The sequence below is a fragment of the Salvelinus namaycush genome, chromosome 2, assembly GCF_016432855.1.
Source record: "Salvelinus namaycush isolate Seneca chromosome 2, SaNama_1.0, whole genome shotgun sequence".
Lineage (NCBI taxonomy): Eukaryota > Metazoa > Chordata > Actinopteri > Salmoniformes > Salmonidae > Salvelinus > Salvelinus namaycush.
This window is the reverse complement of record NC_052308.1, coordinates 20,382,519-20,399,118: the sequence shown is the minus strand read 5'-3', so window position 1 is coordinate 20,399,118 and position 16,600 is coordinate 20,382,519. Positions and strand designations below refer to the sequence as shown.

At 46.7% G+C, this 16,600-nt stretch overlaps 2 protein-coding genes across 3 annotated transcripts in view; one reads left to right on the top strand and one right to left on the bottom strand.

Moving 5' to 3' along the window:
- The window catches only part of lrig1 (leucine-rich repeats and immunoglobulin-like domains 1), a 41,969-nt gene extending 32,195 nt beyond the window's left edge, over positions 1 to 9,774 (top strand). Inside the window, exons 10-18 of the mRNA XM_039009077.1 lie at positions 1,349 to 1,420; positions 1,847 to 1,918; positions 2,101 to 2,264; positions 2,551 to 2,871; positions 3,739 to 4,020; positions 6,622 to 7,035; positions 7,147 to 7,269; positions 7,417 to 7,680; positions 8,040 to 9,774. Of these exons, the coding sequence (XP_038865005.1) occupies positions 1,349 to 1,420; positions 1,847 to 1,918; positions 2,101 to 2,264; positions 2,551 to 2,871; positions 3,739 to 4,020; positions 6,622 to 7,035; positions 7,147 to 7,269; positions 7,417 to 7,680; positions 8,040 to 8,272 (1,945 nt within the window). The 3' untranslated portion in view covers positions 8,273 to 9,774. The remainder of the gene's footprint in view (positions 1 to 1,348; positions 1,421 to 1,846; positions 1,919 to 2,100; positions 2,265 to 2,550; positions 2,872 to 3,738; positions 4,021 to 6,621; positions 7,036 to 7,146; positions 7,270 to 7,416; positions 7,681 to 8,039) is intronic.
- Positions 9,775 to 10,746: 972 nt separating this feature from the next.
- The window catches only part of slc25a26 (solute carrier family 25 member 26), a 69,926-nt gene continuing 64,072 nt past the window's right edge, over positions 10,747 to 16,600 (bottom strand). For both annotated transcript variants that reach the window (XM_039009063.1, XM_039009070.1), the window contains 2 exons: positions 15,621 to 15,694; positions 10,747 to 11,118 (listed from right to left, as the gene is read on the bottom strand). In XM_039009063.1, the coding sequence (XP_038864991.1) occupies positions 11,022 to 11,118; positions 15,621 to 15,694 (171 nt within the window). In that variant the 3' untranslated portion in view covers positions 10,747 to 11,021. The remainder of the gene's footprint in view (positions 11,119 to 15,620; positions 15,695 to 16,600) is intronic.

The window sequence follows — 16,600 nt, the reverse complement described above, 5'->3', positions numbered from 1 at the left end:
ATGCCTTCCTGCCTGTTGTTAGGGACTGAAAGAGGGTGAAATTGGCCCAGCGCTGGCACAATCCTGGGAAAAACAGAGAGAGGGGCGGGACATTAAAGTGTCCTCCACACACTTTGTGTCCCAGATTGTGATGGGAGAATGCTCTGGGTTAACTTGTGCTCTCACAAGTGGTCACAAAAAAAACTATTTTCTCATTGCTCTTTTGAGGTGGAAAAATAAATTAATATATTGAGTGTAGAAATTTTAGTTACATCATTAAAGCATTTAATTTATTTTTTCCTAAATGTGATTGTCTTCATGGAGTAATGTGATTGGAATGAAAGGCAATGCAGACTGCTAAATGTGCAATGTGGTGCTGGGAATAAGAACGATTTTAGAAATATGTATTTAAATATGCTAAATACGTTGGATGGAAGTGCAGTAACTTAGTGAGTAGTGGTTGTCTGTGATGAAGCCTGCTGTGCAGCCCGTCTCTCTCTGTAGTCTAGAAACATAGACCTCTGGCTGATGTGGGGTCAGTAGTGAGTGACATCTCTGTCAGGAGCTGACAGGTTCTGTCCATGACCAGTCGTCTGCCTGGTGGCCCCCTAAACACAGAGGCTTTCTTATAGAACGCCTGTGACGAATACCTCTTATCAACATGCATCTTAGTGTTAGCTAATCTCCCCCAAATGTAATAACCAAGCAGATGCACGCCCAGTGGTTTTTGAAACATGGTTTGTATTCACATTGCACTGTGTAGATTTTCAGTGGGTCCATATAGAAGGGGAGAGTGGAGGAGGTGTGACAGGATTGAAAGGTTCTGATGCAGGGGTCTTAACTCTAAACCAGCCAACTGTGTCCATCCGCTCCTCTTGGGAAGGAAGGCAGAGAGAAGGGAAAAGAGGGAGGGACGGACGGACGGAAGGGGAGAAGGAGGGAGGGTAGAGGTGTCTTTTGAAGAGCGGCTGGGATTAGACCCCCAGAGCTGCTTGTTCCTTGCTTGAACCCGCCTTGACAAGGCTACTTTTATTACTCTACAAGCTGTGTTGTCCCTCAGTGAGACAACCTGCTTTTCATGTGGCCCCCCCTGGCTCAGCCCCACCCTGTCATCGCTATTAAATACTAATAAAGATAAAAGTGGTCTTTGAAGAGCAGGGCCGGGAGAGGCCGGGCCCCGAGTCCCTCACCCTCCTAATCTCCACACAGTTCGGATTTCCAATACCTGAATCTTCTGGTCTTATCAGATTCAACCCCACTAATTGTGCATTTCTCCCCCTCTTCTTCTCCCTTACCCCTTCCTCCTCTCTCTTTCACTTTCTCACTTTCTCTCCCGTTTATCGGCGCCCTTCATGTTTGGAAATTGCAGAACTCTGTTTGGAAACAAGATCAAGTCGGTGGCCAAGAAAGCCTTCTCAGGCCTGGAGGCCCTGGAGCACCTGTGAGTATCCCACAATGCACTGCACGCCCCCAAGTGCGGCTGCCAAAAGTAGCTGCCTAAGAGGGCTGTTAGAAATGAAATAGCGTCTTTGTTAAAGGAGAAGACAGGCAGTTTGTGGGGCAAGCTGCTTCCCTCTTGTTAGAGGCAGCTTCAACTTTGGTCTTTTTCCCTGGTGCAAGGGAGAAAAGTTATTGAGCATATGGTCAGTTTGGTACAAGAAATTGAATTTATATAAGCTCTTTCACAGACTGACCGTTAGGGGAAAAAAAGTGATTTTGAAAAGCTGGAAAGTGACATTGGTCTTAAACGCCTGAATCTTTCCACCTTGTTTAAAGTAAGCCCTTGCTGGCCGTGACACTGCTGTGTGTGTTCCCGTGTCCCCTTTGTCAGTGCTGATGGGTGGCCCTCTGTTTAATGTCTCAACAGGAACCTGGGAGAGAACGCCATCCGCTCTATTCAGCCAGAGGCCTTCAGCAAGATGAGGAGCCTCAGGAACCTGTGAGTCTGCAATGATGAACATATACACACTCCTCACACTTAGTCTCTGGAAACTGTGATTGTCTTCACAATGTTATGATATGGCTACACAATACTGCCGCAGTTCATTCTTTCAGATCAAAGCAAGTCTTTAAAGGAGAATGACAAACTCTTCAGTCCTAACAGTCCCCCCCCCCTCCCAGGCTCATCCAGAGTGACAGTTTCCTGTGTGACTGTCAGCTCCACTGGTTCCCTGAGTGGCTGTTGACCCGAGGGCTACAGACGGGCGTAGAGGCTACCTGTGCCCATCCTGAAACCCTGAAGGGTACCAGCATCTTCCAAGCTCCGCCAGAGAGCTTTGTCTGTGGTGAGTAATGCGTGTGTGTTAGGGCTTTCTGTCAGACTGTGCAGCCAGCAGCTAAGACCAGATGGTGTTTTACATTCCAGCTCTTGCTTGTTTACAGTGTGTGTGTGATATTGTTCAAGTGTTTTGATGTAGGTTCACTGTGTTTGTTTGATCTGTGATGTGCTAATCCTTCGTTTGTTTGTTTGTATGTATAGTATACATATCTTGTCACTGAGAAAACATTTGGTTACAAAGAATAATGCTTATGTAGGTTTATTGTTGTCCCTCCACCTCTCTCTTCCTGTAGATGACCTGCCTAAGTCCCAGATCATGGTGCAGCCAGAGACCACAGTGACGGTTCTGGGTAGTGACGTGCGCTTCACGTGCACGGCGGCCAGCAGCAGCAGCTCACCTATGACCTTCGCCTGGCGCAAAGACCAGGAGCTGCTCCGCCATGCAGAGGTGGAGAACCTCGCCCACCTGCGCGCTCACCACGGGGGGGTGATGGAGTACACCACCATTTTGCACCTGCGTCATGTGACCTTCACCCACGAGGGCCGATACCAGTGCATCATCACCAACCACTTTGGCTCCTCCTACTCTACCCAGGCCCGCCTCACTGTCAACGGTACGCCGCCAGGCCCTGAAGGGTTAACTGTCTCCCAGTATGACTGCTTTATATAGATAGAATTGTGAATGTGTGTTTGTTTGCATGCGTGAGATCCTTTTCTCTCTGTAATATGTTGATTCAGCACATATTTTGCCCAGTTAAACTCAAGTGTTGTTTTAGTGGTAAGAGATTAGGGGTAATTCTTAGCTTGAACAAAGTCTCTCTGTCTCTCTGTATGTCTCTGTGTGTGAGTCTCTCTACATGTCTCTGTGTGTGAGTCTCTGTCTCTGCATGTCTCTGTGTGTGTCTCTGCATGTCTCTGTGTGTGAGTCTCTGCATGTCTCTGTGTGTGAGTCTCTGCATGTCTCTGTGTGTGAGTCTCTGCATGTCTCTGTGTGTGAGTCTCTCTGCATGTCTCTGTGTGTGAGTCTCTCTGCATGTCTCTGTGTGTGAGTCTCTCTGCATGTCTCTGTGTGTGAGTCTCTCTGCATGTCTCTGTGTGTGAGTCTCTGCATGTCTCTGTGTGTGAGTCTCTCTGCATGTCTCTGTGTGTGAGTCTCTGCATGTCTCTCTGCATGTCTCTCTGCATGTCTCTGTGTGTGAGTTTCTCTGCATGTCTCTGTGTGTGAGTCTCTCTGCATGTCTGTGTGTGAGTCTCTGTGTGTGAGTTTCTGGGTGGAATTTGGAACAAATTGATTTAGGCGCATTGTGGAGCTGACAGTGCCCATCTATTACACGCCCTGTCAGTTTGGCCAACAGATGCTGAGTGATTGGCTGCCCTTCCCACCCAAATCAAACCCTCTCCCTAAAACAGAGACTCTTGTGTTAACCTCTGTACTTCTCTGTTGTGGCTAACCCAGTGTGTCATATCTTCCTTTCCCACAGTCTTGCCTACATTTGTTAAGACCCCTGCAGACAACACCATCCGTACGGGCACCACTGCCAAGCTTGAGTGTGCTGCTGAGGGGCACCCCACCCCCCAGATTGCCTGGCAGAAGGATGGGGGCACGGACTTCCCGGCGGCGCGCGAGCGGCGGATGCACGTGATGCCGGATGATGACGTGTTCTTCATCATGAACGTCAAGCCGGGGGACATGGGCGTGTACAGCTGCACCGCCAAAAACACAGCGGGCACCGTGTCTGCCAACGCCACCCTCACCGTGCTGGGTAAGACTGACTGCTGGTCACTAGGGCTGGGAATTGCCAGGGACCTCACAATATGACATTGTGCCGATACGATATGTATTGCGATTCTCACGATTCTATATGATGTTCCAAACATATTGCTCTCTGCTGCAGAGAGCGCATGAGAAAACGAGTGTTGATCAGTCATGGAAATAAAAGTGCTGAAAACATGTTAGCTCACTATTTTAAAAAGATGGAGAACAGGATACTGTAGTTTTGACACAGGTACAGCTGACTAATGCTACCTAGCAAGAAAAAATATATATACTTGAAGTCAGTATCAATATAATATCGTCCAAAATAATATTGCGATATGTAACTGTATAGATTTTTCCCCCCTATTACTACTGGCAGCCTCGCCCCACGCCTACTGGCAGCCTCGCCCCACACCTACTGGCAGCCTCGCAAAACGCCTACTGGCAGCCTCGCCCCACGCCTACTGGCAGCCTCGCCCCACGCCCTTCTAGTAGAGGAGGCTGGTGGGAGGAGCTATAGGAGGACTCAAATGTAAATGTATGGGAGGCTGGGCTCATAGTAGTATATAGAACAGTATCAAACATGGAAACTACATGTTCGACTCCGTTCCAGTTATGCCATTCCAGCCATTACAATGAGCTCAGCCTCCCATACATTTACATTTTAGTCATTTAGAAGACGCTCTTGTCCAGAATGACTTACAGTTAGTGCATTAGTTTTAAGATGGCTAGGTGGGACTTACAGTTAGTGCATTAGTTTTAAGATGGCTAGGTGGGACTTACAGTTAGTGCATTAGTTTTAAGATGGCTAGGTGGGACTTACAGTTAGTGCATTAGCTTTAAGATGGCTAGGTGGGACTTAGTTAGTGCATTCGCTTTAAGATGGCTAGGTGGGACTTAGTTAGTGCATTCGTTTTAGGATGGCTAGGTGGGACTTAGTGCATTAGTTTTAAGATGGCTAGGTGGGACTTACAGTTAGTGCATTCGTTTTAAGATGGCTAGGTGGGACTTACAGTTAGTGCATTCGTTTTAAGATGGCTAGGTGGGACTTACAGTTAGTGCATTCGTTTTAAGATGGCTAGGTGGGACTTAGTTAGTGCATTAGTTTTAAGATAGCTAGGTGAGACTTAGTTTTAGTGCATTAGTTTTAAGGTGGCTAGGTGGGACTTACAGTTAGTGCATTAGTTTTAAGGTGGCTAGGTGGGACTTACAGTTAGTGCATTAGCTTTAAGATGGCTAGGTGGGACTTAGTTAGTGCATTCACTTTAAGATGGCTAGGTGGGACTTAGTTAGTGCATTAGTTTTAAGATAGCTAGGTGAGACTTAGTGCATTAGTTTTAAGATAGCTAGGTGGGACTTACAGTTAGTGCATTAGTTTTAAGATAGCTAGGTGAGACTTAGTGCATTAGCTTTAAGATGGCTAGGTGGGACTTAGTTAGTGCATTAGTTTTAAGATAGCTAGGTGAGACTTAGTGCATTAGTTTTAAGATAGCTAGGTGGGACTTACAGTTAGTGCATTAGTTTTAAGATAGCTAGGTGAGACTTAGTGCATTAGTTTTAAGATAGCTAGGTGAGACTTAGTGCATTAGCTTTAAGATGGCTAGGTGGGACTTAGTTAGTGCATTCACTTTAAGATGGCTAGGTGGGACTTAGTGCATTCGTTTTAAGATGGCTAGGTGGGACAATCACATCAGTCATAGTAAGTACATTTTTCCTCAATACAGTAGCTATCAGTAAAGTCAAAGCTAGTAAGGGGGGGAGGCAAGTGCGAGTGTTAGTTCACAATTATTATTATTTCTAGAGCGCCTCCCACCAGTCTCCCCTGCCCTGTACATACATCACATTCATCTGGCCAGTTAGTATTCATGCATGCTTCCTACATAATGCTTCATGCCACCTAACTAACACACAGCCCTCAATGTTTGAGGATGCATGGCTTACCTTCACATGACCATAATATAGATACTAAGTCTAAAAAGGAAAACTGAGTAAACTGCTCTAAAGCCAGCTGTAAACTGGTGAGCCTTGGTCCTAGAATGAAATGCTTCTGGCAGCTGTGGCCTTCCTCGAAGTCAGAGGTCAGGGTAGGGGTCAGATGGGGGAGGGTGGGATAGAGGGACTTCACAGAGGGGTTTTTGTTAACCGTTCTCACCCCTCTCCTCAGGGTGGGAGGGAGACCGCAAGCCTCCATTCTCCTAGAGGGGCTTGTATTGGATGTGTAAGGGCTTGGTCTACAGCTATGTGAATTTGATGAGATCACATATAGTCAAGTACTGTGGATGTGTAAGGGCTTGGTCTACTCTACCTTATGTAGTGCTTTTAGTCCAGAACAACTCCTCCCAGGGACACGAGATAGCAGCAGCACTCAGGAGTGGCTTTGTAATGTTTAGTCATGCATGTGGAAAGAAAAGTCAGAGCTGAGGCCCAGTCTAAAGAGGTGGAGTAGACCGAGTGAGATCATGGTGTTCTATATCACTCTGTGTTGAACAAAGCATAATGGACCATCACCAGTTGTCATTGTGTAGTTTGATGTTGAGTAGAGTTGGGATTGACCAGTCTGCTCTGGTGGGATGACTACACTTTGACCTGTGACCCCTCCCGTCTACAGAGACGCCCCACCTGGCCCAGGAGCTGGAGGACCGTAGTGTGGTGGTGGGGGAGACTGTAGTCCTGCAGTGTAAGGCGCTAGGCAGCCCCCTACCCAAAATCACCTGGCTGAGGAACGACCAGCCCTTCCGCCCCTCCGACCGACACCACTTTACCCCCGGCAACCAGCTGCTGGTCATCGGCAGCGCCGCCGTAGAGGACGCTGGGAGGTACACGTGTGTCATGTCCAACAGGCTGGGCACGGAGCGCGCCCACAGCCAGCTGAGTGTCCGCCACCGTCACACCGCCTGCGCCGTCACGGTGGGCATCATCGTCATCGCTGTGGTGACTAGCATCGTGGTGACCTCTCTGGTGTGGGTGTGCATCATCTACCAGACGCGCAAGAAGAGCGAGGAGTGCAGCGTCACCGACACAGGTGAGAGGGCGCTCATGTAGTTCTACTCATCACAGGGAATGGCTGTTCACCATCCATGTGTTGCGTTGGTGACCGTAGTTTGTGCTGACGATGGTTTCTCTCCCCTCCCAGATGAGACCAACGTGCCCCCGGACGTCCCCAGCTACCTGTCCTCCCAGGGGACCCTCTCGGAGCGCCAGGATGTGTGTGTCCGTGTGGAGGCTAGTGGTGGACCTCTGCCCAACACACACACAGGTAGTGTGTTCAGTTTGGTTTCCATATGAACCTCCAATACTCACCCATGACTGATCAGTGAATGTTTTCTTTACATCGCCTCTAAATTCATGAAATTGTGGAAAAGGGTGGGCGTGGTAATAATAACGTTCTCTCTGTCTGGTCTAGGTTACGGTGAGGCTGTAGTGTGTACAGAGTGTATGGAGAATGGGAATAGCTACTCCAAGTCAGACTCAGACTACCTCCCCCAGGGGCTGGGACCTGTAGGCCTAGAGTATCAACAACACCTCCACCACATGGACTACAGCATACCTGTACCCTTAGGGGTGGACACAGGACACTACACCGCCTCCCTCTGCAACGGGACCTCCAATGGAGTCAGAAGGGACGCCCAGCCACCTGCGTTTCCCAGAAACCACAACGACAGAAAAGGTAGAGTGCTCTTTCTATTCCACACTGTTGAGGACAGGATGAGGAATGGTAGAAATTATGTTATGGATGGAGCCCTTAGCTGTGTAGACCAGCCTCCCATGACAAATCACAGTGAAGGGAATTTGATGAAAAGCCGCATTGAGTTCCCGTCGCTGCCTGACTCAGAGGAGCAGGTCGGGTCTTGTCCCGGGATGCTGTACCTTTCGGCAAGGAACGGTCTGGGAGGAATTAGGGGTCAGAATTCCGATCCTTGCTTCATAATGTCAAATTAGCAATATGGATGCAATCCATAGCCTTGAGCTCTGCACAGATAGGGGTCTTGATTGTGTGTTCTCTTCTCTCTCGGTGTTCCCTCCCAGATTCCTCAGTGAACAGGACGGGACAGACAACGTTAATGTGCTCCCTTTCCCAAGAGGAGGCCTTCCACAAGCCGGTGAAACTCGGCCCCGTAACAAGCCAATACACACTGGACACAGACTGTGAGCCAGAGCTCAGACAGACTCTCCTCTCTAATGGACATGCTCCCAGAGCCTTCCAGAGCCATGCACCCCCCTCAGGAGAGCCAGTGACCAGCAGGCTCTCCCCACCCTGACACTAGCAGACTCACTAGCCCTGAGTGGACTTGTTCTTTGCACTGGGAACTGCTACCTCAAACAGAGAGGCCAAGAGCTGATCCTGTCCCCTGTTTGGACTAACAAGGCAGGAGCAGGGAGGGGCGTCTGGAGTTTTGAAGGCGGCGCTTGTGTGGGTGGTGTCCCGTCTGAGCTGTACATACTGAAAACCTTCTCCTGGGAGGTGCCAACCAATCTCAGCTCCTAAATGTGACTTGCATTTGAAGCATGCAAATGTAGAGTAATGTGTGAAAGAGAGAGAGCTATACCATTGGACAATTGACTGTACATAAGAGTTTTCATGTATATTATATAACTTTTACAAAGAGTATTTGAAATTATTCTGTGCATGACAAGGAACGGAGTGATGGTATTTTTTGTTGTCTTTAACAAGCCTTGTCAGCCTCTACCTACCTGCTTCAACTGCCGTGCCTTATTGCATGATCAAAGAAACCACTAACCAGACTCTTAGTATAGCAGAGATGTGAGAGCTATCGGTACACTCTTTGTCATACCATGGAACACTTTATTGCACTTGAATGTTGTTTGACAAATGCAAACGCTGCCCATCATGGCCTTAAACCATAACTCATATTTTATGAAGGAAGGGCTTTGATTTGGGTACAACATGGAACAAGGGGGGTTTAGGTTTTGTATGTTTAAGCACTTTTGTACTACTCATACCCAATAGGAATGTAAGAATTCTTAGTCAGGAAACATGTCACATTTCTGACATAGCAATGGAATGTCAAGGTACTGACCACCACTGCACTTCAGTTGGCTTTGGTTTAGGGACTACGTCCTCCACGGTGCCTCAGCTCCCATTTATTTTCATTTTTCTTTTGTTCAACTAAAGGCCCAGATCCTTTGAATTCACATTTGTCATGAATGTTGGTCCAACTTCTAAAATCATTAGTCCCCCCATCCCAATATGTTCAGCTATACCATGAACCTGCCATGCTGTAAAGGGAATGAGGAACTCGCACCAGGAGGCATTTTGAGACAGTTGTCACACTGTTGTTCACACAGGGAATGGCCAGTATTTAGCCTTTGTCATAGCACCACACATCGTCATCATTATGGTACTAGTACAACCTGTTTTAATCATTCAGGAACTATTGACTGGTACAAACAGAATCTCTTCATTTTATAAAACTGCTTACTGCTGGGAAACTTGTGAAATGTACTCTTGCCAAACCTAGGAAAAATGCCCCGTCTCTAGGCCAGGATACACTGAATGTCAGATTAAACAGAATTACATTTTCCAATGTATGCAGTTTTTTTCTGTAAACACTTGCTATTTGCGGTATCAAAGGCTCAAATTGTTTGACATTTTAGCATATTCTTTAGAGAACAGGAATTCTAGATGGTCAGTCAGTTGTCATATCATCCCACGGGGTGACATGCAGTAATTTATTTCAATAAACTGAATCCATTGTACCAATGTCAAAGTTTAAACATTAAAGTGTCTCATAAAATCACATTTTGTGGAGTGTGTTTTTCCTTGTCTTTGTGGTTCAATAATGTCTCAAATTAATAAGTGGGCCAGGCAAAGCAAAATGATAGACTACTTGAATTAGCAGGTTTGTCAAAAGTATTGACATCATTCATGTTGCTTCTGCCTCTATGCAAATACATTGGAGGTTCATCTCTAAAGCCAGGTTTTAATTGTAAATTATAGACTTGGATGAGGGACGTTGACTGACAGCCTCCAGGACAGGACTTAGCCCTCTGGTGTACCAACCAAATGTGTGACGGGCTGACAAACACTCCCACCTGTGTAACATTCATCTCCCTGTCGCTCTCCCAGGCTTTAATGGTCTTTACCTTCCCCCTCAACTGACATCTGAAGGACACAATGGGAGTTAATTACAAAACATGGCCCCAGTGTAAATTGACCTGTTTTTGGAAAAACTATTTTATATTCCAAGAAACATTTTGATGCTTGCTCAATACTCGATGTTCACCAATGCATTAGAGTAAAAGGTTCATCTATTCAGGATGTCCTGTTTTTAATACTAGGAAAAAACGGTCAATTAAATTGTACATGTTTTAGTACTATCCCTTCGATGGAAGTTGGCTAAAGTACATTGTCCATCCATCTGCATTAATGTGGCGACAGTTGTGACAAATCCTGTAGTAAATTAGTGTTTAATCCAGCAGAAACACAGGCCCCATCTAGCACTGAGATGACAGCCTGCAGGTGGATGAGCTAATGATGCTTCCTCTCTAATAGGCTTTCTGAGCTGAGATACAGTATGTCTGAATGGCTCCCTGGTGGCTCTTCAATGCAGGTGGTTTTGTTCACCGTATTCCCATACTGAATAACGGAGAGCAGTAACCTTGGACGGACAAACTACTGTGAGGTGATTATTCTACCATTTAACTACCCAGCTTTAGACAATGAACTGGAGAAAGCGGTGACATTGAACAAAAATAATCACTAAGACTTTCATAGTGTAAAAATATGGCTTTTAATACCATTTCCACTCACATGGTCATACAGTGAAGATACTCGGCTCAGAGATATGCGATCCTTGCTGTTAAAATGGAATTCACTCAGTTAAACTCAATCTGCAGCGCACTGATGAGCAGGAACGCAGACCTCTGGGTAATGCGATCAGGGATGACTCACACCAGGTGTCCCTTCTCGGGGCCAGTTCAGGCTGGGTCAGCACAGCACAGGGCCCTCTCCCACCTGCCCTCGTCCCCAGGCCAGGGACAGGGTCTTTATAGCAGGGTGCGTCGGACCTTTTCATAAGCACCCAGGAAGATAAAACCTCCCAGACTGATGGACGTGACTCGAGGTATACTGCCAGAAAACAGACTGAAAAGACAGACAAAATTGCATCAGGTATTATGCAAGAGTAACATTTGACTAGGTCTTGTTCCATGTTTCCCTGCTAAGATGTATGTTCTGAGAAGGATTTCATGCTATTTTAGGGAGCAGGGGCCTATTAAGATGATCTAGAGTCAGTTTCAGAAGCTAAGGAACAGAAAAGCTGTTTCTGAGTCAGTTTTAGAAGCTAGGAGACTGGAGAGGCTGTTCTGAAGGCAAATTTAGAAGACAGGAGACTGGGGAGGATGATTTAGAGTCAGTTATTGAAGACAGGAGACTGGGGAGGATGTTTTTGAGTCCATTTTAGAAGACAGGGGAGTGGATTGGCTGTTTTAGAAGCTAGGGGAGTAGAAAGTTGTTTCAAAGAAAGTTTTAGAAGTTAGGGGACTCTCCAGACTGTTGATGTTGTGGAGGTCAGGGGATGGTGACAGGCCATGAGAGTACGCCAGTCTCCCAAGGCCATTTTCCACACAGCTGTTTTGTGGATTACTGCTGAACCCCCTGATGGGCCTCCCTGGAGCTTGATCTGTCTGCTTGACTGATGGCCAGATGACATCCACACACGTCCCTCTGCTGTCCATCCGTGCGGCCGTCCAGCAACAGCCCCCTCAACTGGCTCAGCTCTCACACCCCGGATCAGCCCAGTCATTCCTCGCTCTCTTTTTCTCCCTCTCTCTTCTCCACTCTCTTGTACACACACTATAGCATTTACTCTCTCTCTCTCCCCACAGACTGGAAATATAATGGGTCCTATCCATTGGACTGTTTTGTTGCTTACTGAGAACCCCCACTCTGCCACTACGCCCCTACACTCCTCGGTCGGTTCGTCGATCTGTCTGCCCTGCCTCTGCTCTGGCCAGCAGCTCGAACTGCTCTCAGTGCCTTGGATGCTCCAGGGCTGACCTACGTAACACAACAGGCCCCAGAGGCCAGGGACACCTGTGGGGGCTGTGGTGAGGTTTTATGGCCCTCCATTTAGAAATGGGGTCACAAATGGTCTAACCGCTAATACATCAATTTTGTCAACTGCAAATCTGTACAAGGTGCCAAGCACGTCAGGGATCTCTCAACTATCCCAGCCATTTACAGAACTGCACGTTTAGGAATGCTGCTAGTCGGATCGGGTGTTTCGGAGAGGCTGCGCTCGTGTGTGTGTGTGAGCGCGTGTGGGTGTGTAAATGCTTAAGCTGGAACAAATGAGCAAGGGGACATTTCTCGAAGCTTGTCATCCTGCCCTTCAGTTTGCTCTTTGCAGAGTTATCACCCTCGACTGAAATAGAAGTTAACACCCACTATGTGTGAATCTCAACCTTTTCCATCACACGTGTTATATATCAAAATACAGTTCTTTTCGAAATGTTCATGTGGTAGGCTGCCAGTGCCTGACTGAAGCCAATGTTGTTCCTAACAACAAGCCAAGGAAAGCAATAGACAGAAAATAATGTCCCATTATCAGTATCTGCCCATGTGAAAGATTGTTTTGGCAATGGGTCAGCACAGTTCTTAAAGCGTTCTAAGACTCTAAATTCTCCAGACCACCTCCACGTGTTCTGGCTCACAACAGTGTATCACTTCCTGTCTGGGAGAAGCACCACCTGTGGAACAAGATGGCTGAACTTCTCCCATAAACCCCTGGGGCTCGCTGACTCACTGACATCAGCAGCCCGCCAGCCACACAGATCAGTCAGGCCCTGATCACCAGCCAATCACCTCACAGCCTCCTAACCGCACAGCCTAAAATACCCCGAGTCCTCAGCAGGAGAGAGAGCTGCTCATCACAGGCTTTGGTCTTAATCATGTTGAGAACCAGTGGTCTTAGATACACCACATGTCTTAATCTCCTTTAAATCAGGAGTACTTTTCTTCTCATTAATGATCTGCTCAAAGGAGATGCATCATTTCACCTTCATCTGCACTAATGTGAAAGAAGTGGACAGTAGTCACTCACCATTAGAGCTTTCACCTCCTATGAAGTGACTATGGTGGAAGCCTTTGCATAAAGGAGAACAGGCGGTATAGTTGACAGGTAAACACACAATATGCTTCTGTTTGGGTTTCCTCCTATGAGCAGACCAAGGTTGGGGTCAAGTCGGAATTTAATTAAATTCAAACAATGAATTTGAATTGGCCACGCACTACAGGAAGCAGAATTTGAATTGAATTTGAATGGAAGGAAGTACAATTGAATTCAAAGCAATTCAAGTGAGACATGAATCTCATTAATTTGACAAATATTTTGCCACTGATTAATGCAAAGAATACAATCAATACATTTTATTATAACTCAAATATGTCAAACAGTATTTTTCTTTGTCATGAAATGTTATATTGTTCCCTTCCATACTGCAGTGTTTTTTCTGATATTTAAAAGGGAATTATGAATTATTATAGACAACCCATAACATGATCCTAGAATGTTTCAACCTTATGCTACATAGTATTGGTAACCATACATGGAGGTCAAAATAAAAATGTCTATGGTGATGTGTAGAATAAATAAGCCATTTGAATTTCATTAAATTAAATTCTACTTCCTTTAATTCACATTCTATTTAAATTCTTCACCTGTGGGTTGTGGCCAATTCAAAATCAATTAAAATTCAAGAATTGAATTGGAATTAAAATGCAATTTGCAATTCAATTCAGAATTGACCCCAACCCTGGAGCAGACAGTTGGGTTCAAAGTCTGAGCAGTAGGGTTAGGTCATGCGAAGTGGAGTGGACTTGCTGAACTCAGGTTTACATTGTTTTGGCGTGTTTCAGCTTCATTCTGGTTGGTGTGGGGAGGTCCTGGCTGTCGATGTGTTTTGGTTAGTGTGGTGAGGAGGTGTGTAACGTTGGTCTAACCCAGTTGTAAGGCAGACAGGCAGGGCTCGGCAGGGCTCTGGTGCACAGCAAACAGATGGAAGCACTTTATGGCTTCACTAGACTGCAATTGGGCCTATTACCATAATTAAAGCTTTAAAGCCCCAGCCCCGGCGTAACTGCCAAGTTTTTTCCCTATGGAATCACGACACTGCTTTTCCTTCCACTGGTTGTCCCAGAGAGACTGTGTGTATCACTATCAGGGGAAGGCATTTGGGGAACTCCATGTTGTACGGTTTATTATGCTTGCTCCATCAGCTGTACAGAAAACCTCCCTCTGCAGCTATCTTATCAGTAAACCAAGAGTTAGAGAAGAGAAGGAAAAAAAGACCAGAAAAAGAGAGACAAAATATCAAAGAAAACAGGGAACATCAAAGAATACTCTTTCAATTAGGGGCGGGTTGTCGAGGCAGCTGGGAGGCTTAGGGTAGAGACTTTTCTACAAGGGATCCCTCTGTATGACGGCTTCATGAGCATAAGAGCCATTCAATAACAAGCCCACCCCGTCCCTGGTCTTCTCTCTCCCGAGCCGAGTGTGTTGAAGCCCACCCCGTCCCTGGTCTTCTCTCTCCCCAGCCGAGTGTGTTGAAGCTCACCCCGTCCCTGGTCTTCTCTCTCCCGAGCCGAGTGTGTTGAAGCCCACCCCGTCCCTGGTCTTCTCTCTCCCCAGCCGAGTGTGTTGAAGCTCACCCCGTCCCTGGTCTTCTCTCTCCCCAGCCGAGTGTGTTGAAGCCCACCCCGTCCCTGGTCTTCTCTCTCCCCAGCCGAGTGTGTTGAAGCCCACCCCGTCCCTGGTCTTCTCTCTCCCCAGCCGAGTGTGTTGAAGCCCACCCCGTCCCTGGTCTTCTCTCTCCCTAGCCGAGTGTGTTGAAGCCCACCCCGTCCCTGGTCTTCTCTCTCCCCAGCCGAGTGTGATTAAGGAACTACCCGGGGGTTATTAAACAGCCAGTTAATGTTGAATCAGAACCTCTTCCCAACATAATTGCACTCTCTGATTAGATTCCATTACTGCAGCCTACTCAAACAATCTCTGATAGTGCCTGAGAGAGTGTTTTTGGCACCACCCCAAACCAAATCTGCTATTAACATCAGGACCTGTATATCTTAACTAAATGATGGCTGCTCATACACACCAGACTATTATTCACAGGGCTGTTTGGTTTAGGGCTGGCAGGCCATCATTCCCTCCTGACCTGGCCTTTTCATTAGGAGATGTCATAAACACATCACACATTCAGCTCCACACATAAACCGTACCGTTGGCCCTACTAATGTCTTAATCAATAGGACTATTCAGAAAAGTTATGTCTCGGAAAGCTCTTAATTCTAATTTTTCAGGTTTCTGCGCTGAATTTATGTCCCCTGACTAGTGTTCCTACCAGCAGGCAAACCTGATTATGCGAAGAACTGTAGGACTTTAAATCAGATAATGCAAAGTCAAAAAAAATGTACAGGCTAAGAGAAATGGTTTAAGATTTTTTTAAACACAGTCTTTCAACAATAGAAAGGGGAAGGGGATACCTAGTCAGAGACACTTGTTGAAATGTGTACATAGGTACAAAAGGCTACCCCAGCCTAGTCCTCAGGTTCCCCCAGAACAGCAGCGTGTGATGAGCCATACTTACCCCGTCAAGCCCCTAGTCTTCCACACATCTAACAGCACCAGTGGGATGTTTCCACTCGCTGTACTAGTCCCAGCCTAAGAGAGAGAGAGAAAGAACAAATAAGAGACGTGACGATAGATGGATAGTCTCCTCCACTTCCTGCCACTTGGACAGACACCCTGTTTAGTCTTCATCTCCCATCCAACCTCCTCCCACTCCTCCCCACACAGACATCGGTGGCAACACAGGTGACACCCATAACCACCCACCGCCCACACTCCACCTGTTGCAGTTTTATGCCAGAGGTCTTGATTGGGGGGAGTGGGATCAGGATTGGGGAGTGGGAGAAGTAGTTAAGCTTGAGGGGGGGAGGGACTAGCGTGGCAAGAGGAATGGGAGGGTGATTAAAGAGAGGAGGGGAAGTGAAGGGTGGGGTGCGGGGTTAGCATAACTGCGACCTGGACTGTAAATCACCCTGTGTGTTTTTGTGTGCCCAGCAGTATTTGTTTTTGTATTTATTATGGATCCCCATTAGCTGCTACCTAAGCAGCAGCTACTCTTCCTGGGGTCCAGCAAAATTAAGGCAGTTTATACAAGTTTAAAAACATTACAATACATTCACAGATTTCACAACACACTGTGTGCCCTCAGGCCCCTACTCCACCACTACCACATATCTACAGTACTAAATCCATGTCTATGTATAGTGCGTATGTTATCGTGTGTGTGTATGCATGTGTCTGTGGCAATGCTTGTGTTGCTTTACAGTCCACGCTGTTCCATAAGGTGTTTTTTATCTGTTTTTTTTCAATCTAATTTTACTGCTCGTGTCAGTTACTTGATGTGGAATAGAGTTCCATGTAGTCATGGCTCTATGTAGTACTGTGTGCCTCCCATAGTCTGTTCTGGACTTGGTGACTGTGAGGACATTGTGGACTGTGAAGAGACATGTCTTGTGGGGTATGAATGGGCGTCCGAGCTGTGTGCCAGTAGTTTAGACA